This window comes from Talaromyces marneffei, chromosome 4, assembly GCF_009556855.1.
Source record: "Talaromyces marneffei chromosome 4, complete sequence".
In the NCBI taxonomy this organism is placed as follows: Eukaryota; Fungi; Ascomycota; class Eurotiomycetes; order Eurotiales; family Trichocomaceae; genus Talaromyces; species Talaromyces marneffei.
In genome coordinates this window covers 870672-889403 of record NC_072351.1, presented here as the reverse complement: position 1 = coordinate 889403, position 18732 = coordinate 870672, and the positions used below count along the sequence as shown (strand labels likewise).

The 18732-nt window shown below is 45.0% G+C and overlaps 3 protein-coding genes across 3 annotated transcripts; 2 read left to right on the top strand and 1 right to left on the bottom strand.

Annotated features, from left to right (window-relative positions):
* Positions 1–493: 493 nt before the first annotated feature.
* On the bottom strand, positions 494–1902 carry EYB26_005378 (uncharacterized protein; the record flags this gene model as incomplete). The annotated part of the gene is made up of 2 exons (XM_054264664.1): positions 494–1724; positions 1796–1902. The coding sequence occupies 2 exons, from the start codon at positions 1900–1902 to the stop codon at positions 494–496; spliced, it is 1338 nt and encodes a 445-aa protein (XP_054120639.1).
* A 1060-nt stretch (positions 1903–2962) lies between these two features.
* On the top strand, positions 2963–5497 carry EYB26_005377 (uncharacterized protein; the record flags this gene model as incomplete). The annotated part of the gene is made up of 1 exon (XM_054264663.1): positions 2963–5497. The coding sequence occupies one exon, from the start codon at positions 2963–2965 to the stop codon at positions 5495–5497; it is 2535 nt and encodes an 844-aa protein (XP_054120638.1).
* An 8746-nt stretch (positions 5498–14243) lies between these two features.
* On the top strand, positions 14244–15434 carry EYB26_005376 (uncharacterized protein; the record flags this gene model as incomplete). Its single annotated transcript, XM_054264662.1, has 5 exons — positions 14244–14297; positions 14352–14543; positions 14594–14673; positions 14725–15268; positions 15342–15434. 5 exons carry the CDS (start codon positions 14244–14246, stop codon positions 15432–15434), a joined length of 963 nt encoding a protein of 320 aa, XP_054120637.1.
* Between the last annotated feature and the right edge of the window lie 3298 nt (positions 15435–18732).

The following is an 18732-nucleotide window of genomic DNA, read 5'->3' as shown; positions in this document are numbered from 1 at the left end:
GACAGACCGACTACCTTGGCTTCTCACCTACACATGATACCCAATTTGTACCAATACCCCCATCTATTTCATACACAAGTCTTTGCCCACTATTGCTACCAAACATTACATTGCTTCAAACTACCAAGCTGATGCTGTCTTTGCCTGTATGTGTTATTACTATTTTACCACTGTTGGAGAAATCGTCTCCCTTTCTCTTTGTCTCACACAATCTCTCTCGTTTTTCTTTCTGTCCTTTCCTTTTCCTCTGCTTATCAGCGTTCGCTCTCTCGATGCTACGGGCTAATGACTATACTTAATGTCTTGCATGTATATATTTTTTTTGAGACAGCGGCGTATGCATGAATATCAACCGATGATTGCTTCAATCACTTGACTGGGCCTAGAGGTCAAAAGTAGGGATGGCAAGAATTATATGTCGTAGGAATACCTACATATGTATATAGTATACTATCGTATAATCATCCTCAATCACTGATTTGAGACGTGCTATTTATTCACTACTCGACTCGAGGCTGTCAAGCAACCCATCCCACTCAACCCTCAACTCCTCCATCCGCCGCCAGCACTCCCTCCCCAACTCCTCAAACCGCACCCTATCCTCTGCACTGGCAACCTTCATCCCCCTTCTCCTCCTTCTGACTCTGTCTGCTTCTACAACGTGCACCCCATCAACGACGCCTCCGTGTCCCCACCCATCCGTCTCCGTACTAGCCACAATTAGCCTTCCCCAAAAATCAGTCGAAGATCCCCATTTTGCGTGTCCGCCGGCCCGGTCCCGATATGGTTTCTCAGCTGCGTCGAGGGTTGATTTGGGGCTCAGAGCGAGCCAAACAAGCGAATTCGCGCCGCTGTAGGGGAAGATGGTATGCCAAGGCGATCCCAACCAGCGTGCAATATACATTGCAGCTACAAAGGACCAGTACAGAGGGAGAATGAGCGGTACAATCGATGTACCACAGACACCGGGGTGGCCGAGATAATTCACCGGTTCTGGTCCCTCTGTCTTGTCGTCGTCGTCTGCAGACAAGAATTTCTGCACCCATGGCTTCGTACTCGGCAAATCCGACGTCAAGGCCAATATGTCCGTCAACGTCTTTGAGCTCTCATACGAAATATTGGTCTTCAGTCCCTGGATATCGTCCACGTTAAACGACTCTTCCCGCGCTTCAATACTACTAACCCAAATCACCCTTCCCGGATTTTTGGATCGCCTGAGTAGCGGCATCACATTATGAGCAAGCATATAATGCCCAAACACATTTGCGCAAAACACCGATCCCAACGGTTTTTCGTCTGGTTGATGGGTCTGGTTGGGGACTACCATGCCGACGTACCCGAGTTTGAAGGTTGGCCATGTTGCGGAGTGCAACAAGTCGGTACACACGTTCCAGATCGCGGATGGCCAGTCTATGCCTGACCATCCTCCTATCCCCGCGTTGAGGATTATGGAGTCGAGTTTTGGGAAGTTGCGGTTTAAGCGGATGGATAGAGCGCGGACGGAGGGGAGGTTGAGCAGATCAACGGTTTCGGCGAGGATGTTGATGCGACTTGACACTTGGGGTCCGAGAATGAGGGCATGTTTTCGCATGTCATTTTTGAGGGTTTGGACTTGGGCGGGTGGACGGCGTGTGGTGAAGATGAGGGTTAGTTGTTTGCGGTTGTTTGCGGGGTCTTTGGCGAATTCGTCGATTAGGCGGAGGCAGGTTGCGTAGCCGAGACCACTGTACTCGCCAGAATAAATATAATTAGCTTGCGGACATTTCGAGATAGTTCTTGGGTGGTGTGTACGTACGAATTGGCTCCTGTCACAAGCACGACTGTATGATTCTCGAGCTTGTCGTCGGGTCCTAATTCGAGGCGTGGCTCGTCCTCCGTCGGGTAGGGGGTCTTTATTGACATGGCGCAGGTAGATAGCAACAAGCGATGGCCAGGCTCTTCATTGACTTCTGAGGGAGTGCAAGATAGGAGGAGAAGTTGGGCAGTTACCCCGTGTCAAAAGAAAAATAATATGCGGAGTTTGTGCGAGCTTTGATTGGCTGGGACTCGGTCCTCCCGCGGGACTAAAATTGGGGCTTCAATATCAGAAATCGAAGATCGGTTGAACCCTTCAATAATGTAGTCGTTACTTTGTACCGATGCTTTACTTACTTGGCAGTATGCAAGTAGCAGGGGTGAAGTATTGACATTAGTAACATTGGCGTTGCTATCATTTATTGGGAGATTCAATCCTCACATACAAAGTCATGTATCGTACGTAGGTATCTGGGTCAGGTACATCCGAGTCGTCCCACTCTAATCCACTCTCATTAACCATAAGCTCTGTTGGCGATTTTCTAGACTATGCGTTCAAATTAATTGATGACTATGGGGTGAATGGTTACAAGTGATACAAGCGAGGGTATTCCAGCTTTCTGAGAGACCAGAAAGAATCCCTATGTCAACTCGGAAATGCTTTCTTGAGCACCGACCGGATGTATAAATATGTCTCGGTACCATATCTTGTAACAACATTGAAAGCAAACCCTAATCTTCCTTTTCGCCAGACACTGCACCACAGGTCACACTACTAACAACCAACCAACAATTCTGAATATGAGCCAACTTTAGTTTTTCTCCGTGTTAGGTCCAGACCCGGTTAAATAAGAATGATCGTCTCTTCCCGCGGGGATAAAGCCGATGCTATATTCAACACGGACATCCCCCGCACTCTGGAGGCCTGCCGATCTTCATTAATGGATATGTTTTCATTGATCAATGGCAGATGCAGACAAGAGCTTGTTCTAACATAATAGGCTATTTGGCCCGAGGATTAGCCTAAAGATCGGTATATATCCTTGGAAGTAAGTATTGGGGATCGTTTGGTGACGATGGCGTCGCCCTGTGGAGGGGGTATTTAGATCTCCTTACATTGCCCAAATGCCCTAATGATAATACACACAGTTTTAGTTCATCAGTCAAAATGCGTGCTCTGCCGTTTCTTTTACTAACGTCTCTTTTTGGCCACGCATTGGCTGAAGATGGTCTCAATGGCTGGCTCCGATATGCACCGTTACCCGCTTCTCTTGCCAGTCATTTCCCCCATGACTTTCCATCCAGCATCGTCGCGCTGAATAGCTCAGTCAATAGTCCGGTATACACCGCTGCCCAAGAATTACAGAAAGGCTTCCAGGGCATCCTTCACAAACCCATTGATATCGTGAACTCGACCAAGGACCATTCGCATTCTTCGTCTATCGTCGTTGGAACGGCTGATGCATACACCGAGGCATTCGGGACAGGCACCAACTGGGGTGACCTGATTGAAGATGGATTCTGGCTGCACACAAGCAAAGATTCAGTCCAAATCATCGGCCAGAATGAGCGTGGCGCCTTGTATGGCACATTCGAATACCTGTCAATGCTCGCACAGGGAAACTTTTCAGATGTTGCCTATACCAGTAATCCACATGCGCATATCAGATGGGTGAATCAGTGGGACAATCTCGACGGAAGTATTGAGCGTGGCTATGGAGGTGCATCAATATTCTTCAAGAATGACGTTGTCGTGGCTAACCTAACTCGGGCCACGGAATATGCGCGTCTGTTGGCATCAATCGGCTTGAATGCCGTGGTTGTGAATAATGTCAATGCCAATTCATCTCTCCTGACGCCGGAGAACATCCAAGGTCTCGGCAGGATTGCAGACGTGTTTAGGCCATATGGTGTTCAGCTTGGTATCTCACTGAACTTTGCGACGCCGCAGCAAATAGGAGGCCTAAATACATATGATCCTCTTGACCAAGGGGTTATCAAGTTCTGGACAAATATCACAGATCAGCTCTACAAGGCCGTGCCTGATATGGCCGGCTATCTGGTCAAGGCAGACTCGGAAGGTCAAGCAGGCCCCCTCGTATACAATCGCACCCTTTCTCAGGGTGCTAACCTATTCGCGAATGCCTTGAAGCCCCATGGAGGCATTCTCATGTATCGTGCTTTTGTGTATAACCAGCTGAACGAATCTAACTGGAAAGCCGATCGTGCAAATGCCGCTGTGGAGTTCTTCAAGGATCTCGATGGAGAGTTTGAAGACAATGTCATCGTTCAAATCAAATACGGACCTATAGATTTCCAAGTCCGCGAGCCTGCATCACCCTTATTCGCTAATCTATTGAATACAAACACGGCAATTGAACTCCAGATTGCGCAGGAGTATCTGGGTCAGCAGTGCCATTTGGTATATCTGCCTCCATTATGGAAGACGATTCTAGATTTTGATCTTCGCGTCGAGTCCAAACAGTCTCGCGTAAGCGATATCGTCTCCGGGGAAAGATTCAATCGTTCACTTGGTGGATTTGCGGGTGTTGTCAATGTGGGCACAAACACTACATGGCTGGGGAGTCATCTTGCCATGTCGAATCTATATGCTTATGGTCAATTGGCTTGGAATCCCGCTCGAGACCCTGCAGACATCATTCAGGACTGGACTCGCTTGACGTTTGAACTTGATCAGCACGTCGTCGATACTATTACGGAAATGTCAATGGAGTCCTGGCCAGCGTACGAATCTTACAGCGGGAACCTAGGTATACAAACGCTCACAGATATTTTGTACACGCACTTCGGACCTAATCCTGCATCTCAGGATAACAATGGCTGGGGTCAGTGGACTCGAGCAGATCATACAAGCATTGGCATGGACAGAACAGTGTCGAATGGAACCGGTTATTCGGGACAATATCCGCCTGAGATATCCTCCATGTACGAGAACATTGAAACGACACCAGATGATTTATTGTTGTGGTTTCATCACGTCCCTTATACACAAAAACTCCAGTCTGGTAAAACGGTTATTCAGCATTTCTACGACGCACACTATACGGGAGCAGCTACGGCGCAAACATTTCCTACGAAATGGGAGTCATTGAAGAACCGAATTGACAAGGAGAGATATAACCATGTTCTGTACAGACTCGCATATCAAGCTGGTCACTCAATCGTATGGCGTGACGCCATTAGCGAATTCTACCACAATCTCTCAGCTATACCAGACGAAGCTGGCCGAGTTGGTACAAAGAACCATCCCTGGCGAATCGAAGCTGAGAATATGGACCTGACTGGATACATACCGTATACAGTAAATCCATTCGAGACTGCCTCCAATGCCACCGCAATCGTTACCGCATCGAACACCACTGCTGGCACCGCAAGCACGCGCATCAATTTCCAGACGGGCAAGTATGACATTGCCGTGAATTACTACGATGTCACTGGAGGTGTGTCTCATTGGAAACTGTTTATAAATGATAAACAGATTGGTGAATGGGATGGGGATCATGAGTTTACATTAGGGCACGCTCCGAGTGTGCATTTGGATGGTCATTCTGCTTCAAGAGTTACATTTAGAGGTATCTCTGTCAAGAAGGGTGATCTCTTGAAGATTTGGGGTCAGCCTGACGGTATTGAGCAAGCCGCTTTGGATTATGTTGTCTTCTTACCCAAAGGAGTAGTTGATTGAGCGGGCTGTCACGCTTCACTTTAGGTGACAAAAGGTATATGTAGACAAGTAGGCATTGTACGCAATAAAAAGTATCTAATTGTCTCGCGTATAAAATATAGTTAATCATGCAGTTCCTAGGTAGAATCTCTTATTCCCATAGACACTGTCGACGACAATCGCCGAACATGCCCTACCTTCCTAAATAGGAAAGTGAGCAAGAAGTCTTACAAGAAGAACAGCTTCATGTACCAAGGTATAACCATAAGTATTATCAATACAAGCATACAGTAGCTATGATCTGGAACAGGTTGTGCCCAGAAACGTATCCGTTATCCTTCCAGATCTGTATTATGAGTCATGCACTCAGTTACACAAGTACGTACAAGGGCATATATACTTAGATATCTCATATGCAAAAGTCAGAAAACGGCAGTCTTGCTTTCAAGTTGCGTCCAACCGAGCAACGATCATTCTATCTATCAGTCCGACAGAGAACCAACTAAGCGACTGTCCTGGAATCTCGCTTCAGATGATGAACGGTCGTCATCACATTCTGCTTCACCGCATACTGCAGTGTTATGAAGATCAATCTACATAATATATAGATTGATATAGGAGGCGTAATTGAGAAATGGATCGATCGACTTATCTAGCCGAACAGTCTGGTCTATTGTATCGTCTTCGAACAGTCCAGACTCTCTTAATCCACGATATCGAAATGTGATACATCACATTTTCTGCCTGGACAGACTAAAACGGTGTCTAGTGCCGTACATTTTCGTACTAGAGTGCATATTAATAATTTGGCTTAATTGCTAAGCATGAATTTTCAAATGGGGTCTTCCTTGTAAGCGTCTCTAACCATAGGGGTTGGCCAACACTTACTACTTACTTCTAGACATGATATGTAACAGGGAGGTATCAGCAATGAAATAATAGTTACCTGGATATTACAGCTCATAGAAGCTGGGAAACCAACTATTACCTCTCTTTGAGGTATGGTATGATCACTGGATAGATAGTCAAGAAATTAGGACGCAAACTTCGTAATCTAATACATGTACGTGCCGTCCTGTTGGCACGAATCCATCCCAATATTTTTAGTTTATGACTAGTTCAGTCCACTACTGTAAATAATGACGCAACTGAGCAGGTAGAGGAGGATCTTTCCTCCGTGAGTTATTTGAACTAAAGTCCTACTAACTAGTGCTAACGAGCTGGATATCGATCTAAATGCTTTTAGGGTAACTTAAGTTATGTACTATATAGTCATCGTTCCCAAGCGACTGTACTAAAGAGGGACTAGATATGCAAGAAATCAGGATCTCGGGACACAGTCTCCCAGAAAGTTAGTACGTAGTAGTTTCAGCTCCCTTGAGTCTACTACGTAGTATGGTTCAGCTACTTTAGTAACATACTTCGAGTTGGAAAACCACGGGATCAGTCAAGGAATGTTTATTGAGGGATGATATCCAATGGGTTTTTCTCAGGGAGAAATTCAAAGTTCCTTAGTTCTTTACGTACATTCTTTATGATAAGAGAGAGCACGTATTGTCTGTCATGCTTCCATGGGCCATGGATGAATGGATGGAGGGATGGATGGATATACTCTCATCCTAGCGTCGATCTCATCGCCACCAGATGACTGTGAAACATATACAAGGCTACCAATCAATTGCATGCCAGAGAAGTGGGCTTGGAGGACCGTGAGCATTTTTTTTATTCTTCGAGCCTCGACTCCTCGAGGTCATTCTCTATATCAATTAAAGTTCGAGATACCATGTGAATTCCGTTACATAGACCCTTTATATTGCCTGAGAATTGGGTTGTTGTTGTTGTTAGTGGTCGGCCGATCACTGAGGCAGAAATACGAAGTATGTACAAGTCCATAAAAGGTCGCTTCGTATAGGTACCTATTCCCATTGTGCAGTACCACGAAAAATGTGTTCGCACCCCCCCCCCCTTATCCGACAACTACTACCCGAAGGCTCACCGCCTTGCTAATATCTAGCATACTCCGTAGTACGCTGGTACTCTGTAGTAGTAAGAAACTGTTTACTCTCCAAAAGCCCTAAATGCCTAGTTTCTGTTGGCAGAACGAATGGCTGTGTGGAATTTCGGATACAGGGTGGTGCGAAATTCATCCCACTATAGGTAGCATATATTTGAAGTACGTAGTATGTATCTCCCAAATGTGGCTTTTACCATAACGAATGTAATTACGTATATAACTTAATTAGTCGGTCTCTCACTATAGTGATACTACAATCAATCACATATTCGAGAGATTAGGGTTTGGGGATACCCTATAGACGCCTTATTTATATAAGTTAACTAGTTAACTAGTATAAATATTCGGAATCAAGTTCCACTAATACTAATAGATTTCTTCAACTCACATCTGCCTACATAATTATATATACAGTCTTGGTTACATCAATGATACTATTTTCGGATGCATATTATGTCGATCTACCAGACGTCAACATTTCCGTCGTTACCCGTACAGTAAGCAGTGAAGGATGATGGCCCATGCCTATCTACGTACTCGAAGCCAGGATATGAGACTATACTACATGATTTTAATTCTTGATACGTATAAGCATTATTCCAAGTAACACCCAACTCCGTACTAATTGCTTACGATGTAAACGCTCGCAACGTTTACCATCTCTATCAACAATGAAACGAGACATGTACGATGCCTTTTTTGTTGGCTGAGTCAATACAGCCAATCATTTCTATCAATCCACTAACTGTTGTTGGCTTACTAGAACGGCTTCGGTATAACCCGTCAAGCCAGCGGCTGACAGTACGCGTTCCTACTCGTGACAACGGAGAGACAATATATCGCTAAGCGAACTGTGGCGGTCATCATTGTACTCTGTAACTTTTTCTTTTCCTTCCCATGCAGCTGAACCGGTGATGCGGGGTATCTCGCGATTATTTTTCTTTTTTAAGAGACCTATCTCAGAACAGAATGTCCGAGCAGGTCAGCTGTTCGGCGCCTCTTTTCTCTCTGAGAGAAGTTAGAGGCGTCCCGAGTAATGTAATAAGTTTTTATATTGAAAAGCGACAATGGATGGCACAATAGTCAATCAGAATGCTGAGTGTCTTGCGAAGGATGCATCGCTCTAACTTGCAATTGACCGAAAAGGGATTGCTCGAGCTTCTTCATAGAATAAGTAAATGGGATAGTACAGAAATAGTCCACGAGAAAGAGAATAAAAAGCCACCATGTACGTGCTACTGCAGTCCGACAGATTTTCCACATGTCAGAAACGTACATCCATATGGGCTTGGCCGGAGATGGCAAATGATAACGATCGTTTAGAATCCTAGAAAGAATTGGGCCTTTTGAGCCGAGGAGGTTTTACCTTCCTTCGTATGTTAAGCGAGGTATGGCTTAATACCTGCGTCTTGGCGCCAATGGTTGCCAAGGTCTCATCCGAATGTGAGATGCGACGCCAGTTGGACGTTGCATTTGAATGGGCGAGGGTGTTATAAATATCTGACTATTATGCATAAAGAAAGAGTAGGGATGTGTGAGAATCACGAGGATAAATGTGTTGTTTTCGTACTTCGTACCTTAATCATCGTCAACAACAACAACAACAACAACAACGACTAGTCCCTCGGATTGTTCAATTTGTTGGTACGGAGTACTACCCCCAGCTTCGAGGAGGGCTGACGGCTGGTGGATTGCCAGAGGAAGGTTGATCCGGCCACCCAAACTGCTGGGTCAGTCTAAATGTGACCTACGTATGTAACGCAGTACGGGGTTACAAGATCCGTGTATTATAAAGCATATATCTGCGTATTGATAAAAGTAATGCCGCAGTATATTTGTGTTAGAATACAATTCTTACATTAATTACTGTATGACTGATAGTGCCCGTAACAAGGCCGCCAATCACCCTGACTAGACATACGTAGTAAAGTGGCTGATATGTTCGTCTTCAGGATCGATTATAAATTGAAAGCTATAACAGAGACTAATCCCGTACGAGATACTTGGCCGCCATGAAAATGAAGAACTGCAATTTATGTGCAGAGATGCTCGGTCAAAGCTTCCGAATCGGGAACTGTATGTACTAATCCATAACATCACAAGGTAGCAAGAGTGACTGCCAGAGAAGCAGATGATCACAGAATAAACATCTTAGGATGAGTAAGACATGCAGTTGGCCTGAAGAAACTCACCCACTGAGAGCGCGGGGTTGCCGAGCGGCCGAGTGGTTGGGGCTGGCCTTCCGGTTTGTCGAAATGTCAACGGAGATACACTCATGAGTAATCAATGTGGAATGAAAAGGGATGAACTTGGTTACAGATGGGATATACCGACCGAATTTTATGGTGTTCTTGATTCTAAGCTTTGGACAAGCCCGAGGTTGTTAGTGACTGATTCCGCCAAGTGACCAAGAGAGGAGGAGTAGACACGATCTGGGTGGATGGAAGTATACAGACATGCCAAAACCCCGACCATATACGTGCTCCGCACATTTCGTTCGTTCTTTTCAAGCGAGTAATACTGTGAGCCTCATAAGACGTATCTGCCAAGAAACTCGAGTACAGTCGATCCTTTGCCGAGAAAACAAAGGTATACGGACCAATATCCATATCGAGTCTATATGACCGTGATCAACTTCCCTCGTTGCTGATGGTACGTACGTAATATTGAACTTCTCTCCGGAAGGAGATGCATAATGCACACATGGAAAGCTGCATTGTTACATAGCCTAATATGAGGGGTACTCGAAATCCTGGGGTTGGGCTGCCTTAAGGACAAGGGCTACGATCCTGTCGGCTAACTAGTTTACCCCATAGGAAACTAAAATGCCTAGAACGTCGTCGATGCTCTCTAACGAGCAGATCTAGCTTGCTGTACAGAATGGCAGGTAAACCATCCTTTTGGACAAGAATCTACAGACTTGTTCCTCGCTAGAGTCATACCACACTGACAACTCGGGACTCGGAGGAATATTCGATGCCAACAGGTGCTACAAACTTAATCATGAGACTTGGCGCTTGGCAGTTGCCAATCTGTCGGGTCGGTCCGACTTGATAGAATGGGGAGAATATCAAACAGCAGTCCTACGAGTAAGTACTTGAATGCCGAAGAAATGGAGGAAAGCTGGGACTCATGCCAGGGGCTAGATTTGGGCAGAAAAGAAATATGGTTCTGAAACGAGGTTTCGGTGTATGTGAAGGTGATTGTCGGAATTGTCTTTGGTGCACTGAGGTTATTCCCGCGTCCACTAACTATGCTATGCTTGGAACTGGAGAGCGGAGCTTGGTGGGAGCTTTGAGAAAAACAAAAAGTTACCCATAGTTGGAAGCTCAACCAGGTTGAACCAACACGAAGCTTTAAAATTCTGCCACTTTCATTGGTAAACTCTATTATCCTTGTTCCTTCTAAGCTTCTGCATCGACTCTCTCAAAAAACCGAACGTGAATGTCTGTATCACATCACATCGCATTCGACAAGCTCACGCCGTTTGGTATCGAGCGATAGATTGAGAGGCTTTGGTAGCCACACGTATAAGGCTCGACCGCACTTATCAAGTTATTTTAAGAGACTTTCGTCTCAACAGCGAAGTCAAGGACGTACGTACTACATGAAACTGCCAGTGAGATGACAGGTTTGGGTTTCACTTTCAATTCTCCCTCATCATGCCCATCTCCCCTATCATAGTCCAAACTTTGTTGACCCTGAAATGAGGGGATCCACCATTAGCAAAAAAGCAAAGGCCACAACCTAGAAATCTAAAACGAACGGAAGAGAAAAATAAAAACGGCTATGATACAGATCCTCGGAGTACGAATTACGGAGTAAATAAGTAAGCTCTTCAGAACCCACACGACTTGTCAAGCCATTTGTGTAGGTATTACAGAGTACATAATATCCAGGATTGACAGTGTCAGTAAAGGACCAGAAATAATACCATGCTAGACTACATGTGGCTCTGCCGTAAAGACTAATTCTCAAGTGTGTCAGGAAAGTCAAAAATATTTTGAGTTTTGCCCCAGAAAGCCACTAAAAGCTAAACTGACTATTCTGGATGACTTTGGTTAATTTGGGAGCAAAAGATCTGGCCAGGGGGATGATGGTCCGCCATTGTATGATGAGACAATGCATGCCAATCATTTCAAGCTTGTACAGAGTAAGTATGTATGTACTACATACTACGTAGTACGTATGCACTGCACAGTAACGCAATCGGAAGTCTGGTCAGTCCAGAGTGTAAGCAGGTATCGTATCTTGCTGACTGAGGTTCAGAATCGGGCTAGAACTGTGGCCTTTTTCAGTGACTTCACCGCGGACTAGACTAACTTGTTAACCATCGGGTCCGGTCGATCGTTTCTTTTCTTCCTTTGCCATTGTGTTAAAGGAGCCTCCGACAAGGATTAACTTAGTAACTAAGTTAGTTATGGGGGATCAATTAGTTATTAGGTAAGTAGCTGACTGGCAAAATGAGAAAAATACGGGCCGCGTATTTCATAATGTGATACCAATACGTGTAATATAATACGGGGGGTACTCCGTACAGAAAACATGATTACGGAAAAGGTGCGGTGAGACGACTGGCCAACGAGACCCACACGAATTGCGCGCTTTTATCGTCCCGTTAGCTAAACCCTCTCGGGCTCCACTCGTGTTTGCAAGTCGACCCGAGGCACTGGAGACTGGAGACCCCCCTTGGATGGCCGGACTAATCAGCGTCCTCAGTTTACGTAGAGTGTACGCAGTTTGGCCAATTGAAATCGGGATGCTTGATTACTGAATGGCCACCAGCTGGCTAGTTAGTTATGTGTTTGTGATGTTTGCAATGTGGCCGGGTTGAGAAGTGGTATTGCTTGGCCCATCTTCTTCGTATTCTTTGATAAACTCTCCTTCGTATCGAGATGTCTACTAGACTCACTGACAATATGTATGATATTTTCACATTTCACATTATCTTTGGTTGAATCGTTGCATCGCATCGCATCTTGGCGCCAAGTTACTTGCTGGTCTGTATGTACGGAGTACATTGTGCGGGGAAAGGAAAGCTCAACTGACTGTGGGCCAATTATATCGCCCTTTGCTCATTCATCAATTACTGCGAGTAATCTCAGTAGTCAGACCAAGGTCCAAGAAAGAATGCTTACTTCAGGATCGCTATATGCCGTCGGTCATCCCGAAGTCTATTGTACATACGATGTACGATTTATGCGCGGAAAGTATTACTTCATGTGTCTCAGCCTCAGGCATTCATTGGAAGGTTCAGGCACACGAGCTGAACAGCCTGAATGTCATCGCTGAATGACTGTAAATACGTACTATTTCTTGTAAATTACCAGCAATACCGTACCGTAATATGCCTGGCCCGACACCGTAACTATAGACGCCAAGTACGTAGCAAGATAAGAACAGGGTCCGGACGGGAACTCACGAAGGACCCACCCACCAGAGATAGAAATCGGACAAAACTACGCTTGAGTGGGTCAACAAGGATCACGGGCCAGTACCGTACATGATTAGCTCGATTTACTGGCTGTCTGTCACTACCCCGGTAATAATACAACTGCGTGATACAGTACGGAGTACCCGCTAGTAACATGGAAATATTGGCGGGTGTGCTGGATGTGGTCTTCCTTTTTTTTTTTTTTTTTTTTCCTCTTGTTTTTTCTCCCTTAATGTTTGAGACTAGACTGGGATAATACGCGAATATCGACGTTTGCTTTTTTACTCACTTCGACGCGGCCTCGTAAATTAAATGTGATCCAGAATTATCGTTAATAGCAGACTCTGTAAGATTTTCACCGGGCTGATGGACTGAATCCATCCGGTCAACCTAGAGTAAACTAGCTAAATTAACCTAGCCCCTCTTGTCGCTCGTCCCATGGTCGTAAAAGATGTAATCTAATTTAGTCCTTGGATGTCATTCTAGTCGGCGGGTCATCTACGTAGACACTTTTGTTTTTACATCCGTTGGGAAATACTGGGAGAGGAGCTTGAGAGGGGATCGCAGTTTGACACTCAATACAGAGTATATTACTCGCCCTTTTCCTCGGTGTTATGCTGTGTGCTAATGTCAATTTATAACTACACTACACACCACTACCCCCGGCTGTCCTCTAAGCTTTCGACCTCCCATCTAATGCTCTATACATGATTTTATTATAATCTTTTCTTTACAACTGGGTGTTCTATAACAGTCACCAGCATTCCGCACCTCCGTCTCCCCCTCTTCTTCACTCTTCTCTTTTGCTCTTTCCATCGCGCAATTAATTGGCAATCAGCAATCACCGACCATCTCACGAGTTGGTTATTATTCGTTCTAGCCCCCTCCACATCCGGGCCGCCAATAATAATACCCTGCGATCCCCCCGTTAGAAGGATACGGCGCAGCCAGAAAGTCCAGCCGGTCCACCCTACCAAACCCCGGGCTTTTCACAACCTTGGAATCGCTCAAAACAACTTAGCTCGAATAGCCTTGTCCATGCTTAGTGAATCGCCTGTTCGTTGCCTCTGATTAAAATTCATTTGACCATCAGTCAGATATATTATTTCATCGGCCTGGGTTCCTTCTCCTTTCCATTCATCCATCTATCCACCAAGGTTCTTCCGATTCTTTACCAACCCCACTCTTCTCTTCGCTTTCCTTAACTTCTGTCTATTATTCCTCCACATACAAATCCTCTTACTACCTCTTTTCTATTTTGTTTGCCACAAATTACATATTGCAACCAACACACACACACACAACTTATCAAAATCATCATGGCTCCTGGAGGTTCCCGAGGGTTCAACTGCTCGTGGGAGAGATGCGGGAAGGTAAACACTAATCCACACAATCTCGACTAAGCGATAATGTACTGACTCAATCAGTCGTTCAATCGCAAATCCGATTTGTGCAGGCACTATCGCATTCACACAAATGAACGCCCATATCATTGCACCGTGCCTAGTTGCAACAAGAGCTTCATCCAGCGCAGTGCCCTAACAGTCCACTCGAGGACTCATACCGGCGAAAAGCCCCATGTCTGCGACCATGAAGACTGCCGCAAGGCCTTTTCTGACGTGAGCATGATTCTTCTGGTTGGGTCGCGCGGTTACTGATTAGTGAAAAGTCATCGAGTTTGGCGCGCCATCGTCGTATACATACCGGCAGACGTCCCTACATTTGCTCCGAGCCAGCTTGCGACAGAAGGTTTGCTTTGCTCTTTGCCTGCCAAACTCCGGACTCGACTGACTTTCCTAGCTTCTGCCGGAAAACAACCTTGACAAAACATCAAAGTCGTACTCATCAACCAGGTGGAAACACACGCCCATCCTCGGAAGAGGCACCCACTCCAGAAAGCATGACCTACCAAACACCTGTGATTACAACAATGGCTCCTAATACTACTCAATACATCATTGCGCAACAACCCTACTACCACAATGGACCTACACCAACTACTGCCGACTTCTACCAGACCCCACAGCCGGCTATACATTTCACTCAACCACAGGCAATGGTGCCTCAGCAGATTCCCACTGCTGGTCTTCCAACACCGCCTTTTGAGCCCCAACACTATGCGCAGATAATGCAACAACAGCAACAACCCAGATACGACCCTACTCCTCACCAGACTTACATTCAACCGCAATATCAATCACCAACTCCGCCATTTGTCGCACAACATCAACACCACATGGCCGCGGATGTTCGCCCTCTAATGGCCACATATCATCCTGACCAATTCAAACCCCCTGCTCGAATCTTGAGCTCACAGGAAGGTACGGACTGGTCGTTCCTCGGAGTAAGCTGAACGGATTCGCCAAATTTGCTACTTTTTGACAACAAATGTTAATCCATTATTTTCGTCCTCTTAGTGCCTTGACAGGTGCAGTCCCGGGCCTGGAACACAGGAATACGCAATTCCTTTTTCGGTCGATGAGAAACAGCCACTTCTAGGACTGTCCTAATCTATCCATCCTACCTGTCTGGTTTCCTCCCCTCCTCCGCAGCGATGGCTTTTACTTCGCCGAAAGACAGCGTTCCAGCACAAATTAACCACTTAACGAATGCCTTGGTTTTGTGTTTTTGTGTTTTTGCAAAATTGATTTTCTTCCTTTTTTTCGCCCCTTATCGTGATTTGCTCTACTGTAATTAGGGATATGCAATGGGAAGGATCTTGAGGCGGTTTTTTTTTTCTTTCCCTATCTTTACGACGTTTACTGGTTGGCATATTGATTTTACTGGGAGGTCCTCCGTCGAGACCCACAATAGGGTTAATTTTACTGTTCTGTTTATGTACGACCTAATTGTTGGCTGTCATTTGTCCATTAGTACCATCTGTCTGTGCCTGTCTGTGCCTACCTGTCTGTCTGTTTTTCTTCTTTGATTGCAAATACAGGGATCGGCGATCACTTTGCCAATCCTTGTTTGAACGGTTTCTAGCAGCCGTTTCCTTGTGACTACTTGATACCCCATCATCATCATAATCATTATTCATTCGTTCGATCAATCAATCAAAATGCAATACTCTCTACTTATTCACCTCTCTATCTGCACATGTAACTTGGCGTATATACTTGCAACGCCTAGACAGGTCCATCCTTTATCCATCGGCAATTGACCATCGGCAATGGGTCTCATAATTCTAAGTTAGTAATAGTTACTTAAATTCAGAGGTTCCCCTCCCGACAACCCTAAATAGGTGTGGTACTATCCGATACGTATTTCCGCAAACGTTGGGTGGCAAAGATGCATTGTCGCCCTCCTTCAGAAGATAAACCGGCTGGACGGCTATGTTCGGAGGAATCTTTATCTATGTTGCCTGCTGCAGTTCGGGTACAAGACCGAAATGATGATATGATAGCTAAGCTAGCGTTCCAAACCTAGCTAAATAAGGCCCTAGTTAAACGTGGCGTGGTTATATAACCATCAACTATGATTGACAATTGGCTTGAACAACAGACAGCCAGTCCAAATGCCTAGTGAAGAGAGGAGGTGCGAAGGGAGGGGGGGCCGAAGTCTTTCATGTCAACCTCTGTTAAGTCAAATTTCACCGCGGGCTTTGGCTGGCCAAAGCATTTTAAAGTTCTTATTAGCCTAGTAAGAAATAGGTTAGGAAGGGTCATTCCCATTTATCCACTGAGATCAAGCCAAACAGAACAAGAGGTCTAAAGGTATTTTACCTCACCGGCAGCACTATGGAATGGAGTCAAATATCCACCTACAGGCACATGGGAGAAGTATGCCTGCCAATAAGATCGGCGACCTGTCGGCAAGGGTCTAATCTAGTTTATGAAATTAGTATTACTATATTATCTTTTTGACCTGGTCTATCATTCTTCGTATGTGTCAAAACTTAGTATAAAGTTTGGTTGATAGAGTTGAAAGTAAGTTGGTCAAAATATTGCCTGTTGTGGTAATATTCGTGGGATTAGGGTTTCTCCCTTTCTTTGTCCCTTGAAGCGGCCCCTTGATGTTTGCTTTCAGGACGGAGTCGGGTATTGTGACTAAACTCTGAATTGAATCCAAATTGAATGAAACTAAGAAATGTCATATGTTGGGAAAGGAATATTCCGGTTTTGTTAGCGTGATCTTGATCTACATAAAATTGTATGGATACTATGAACATTAACTAGTTAGGTCGAAAAATAAACCGCTGAAGTACGGAGTACCGCGATCACATTTAACACCACAGGTAGAAACAAAGCAACCGTACGAAAAAGGGAAACGGGCCAAAACAGCTCTAACTCTAACTGGATAATGAACGAATAACTCTATGCTCTATGACGGAATTATCCCCTCGATTCCCCCTGCATTTTCACGACATACGTACTTACATAGCAGTGTAGTATTGCAGGAAAAGGGAGGAATCCATGTTCTTCTCGGAAGATTGTCGTGAGGAGATAATTGTTGAGGCGTTATTTGCAAGGATGGTTTCAGGGATAATCCCAGGTCTATTTTAATTTTTTGAATCTTTTCCTTTGCCGTTTGGTAGTTGATGCATAGTAATCTAGGTACATATGTACCCACGGGTGGTACGTAAGCTTGTGATGCTGCTGATCTATGACTTGGCGATGAACTCTGATCGGGCAAGTGTTGCTTAGAAGACTCGATTACGTAGGATTACTGACTAACAACTGTACATAATCTGCAGTCCATAGTCTAACTGAGTACTCAGTAGTTAGAGGCAAGTCGGTGATTTTTTTCTTCTCTTTTCTCCCCTTCCAATTCATTCAACAATCCCAATCCCTAGTGTCCACTGTCTTACCTCACTATGAAATTAAAGTACTACATAGAAAACATGCCTAAGCGGGCAATTTCGGTAACCTGGAAGGTAAATAGGGTTAAAGAGCAAAAAACTCAAAGCTTCTCGAAAGGTATTGATCGTCGACCATTCACTAGTATTATCGGGAACTGAACATGAAACACGGGAAGAGCTAAGAAAATCATGAATTTGATGAATCAAGCCGGAATAGGCAACTCATTTATTTATTCATTCATTTCTTTTTTTTTTCGCCCAGCTGTTGGTCCAGAGAAAAAAAGGGGGGGGGGGGGAATTTTCGCTCTCTCCGTAGTATGGAGCATGTCACTTAGGGCCAACACGGGGTAGAGTATGATGCTGGTCGAATATTATTGGTCAAGAGAGCTTTAACTAGAAATTTGATTGATGGGGCCACGAAAAGCTGGGGCCAATTTTTAATTAGATTATTCCCGTAAACCAAGGGTTCCAAATAGACTGATCCAAGCTTCCGTTTATTAGTTTTCCAGGGATCTGGATTGTACTCCTCCACACGGCTGAGATGGTCTTTGGTCCAATCATGTGCCGCATGGAGGACGTAGCTCTTCGGTGGGCTCCTCCTAGGAATTGCTAATTGGCGATTAAAGACGTTTGTTTGATGGGGGTATGCCTCTTGAGTCTTGAGACTTGATACAGTTAAACATTCACCCTCGTGCCTCTTCGTGCCGTTCATTAAAGCAAAAAGCTAAGCAAAGAAAAAGGAAGTTGAAAGTCTATTTCGCCGTAATGACGATCCTCTTCACCATGTTCGCTCATAGTACATACACACACAGCCACAGTCAACTGAGTAGTCGCCATCTATTCCATACTCGGTAATAAAAGCAACATGAGCAGTTCGTTAGACTTCGGGATGAGGCGGTCCGTTGCATAGAAAGTGGGAACAAAGAGCGCAAAGATTTAGAGGCTATTCTATTGGATGGTGAGAATATATCGATTACATAATGCAGGCGAATCTGCTAGCTGACCCA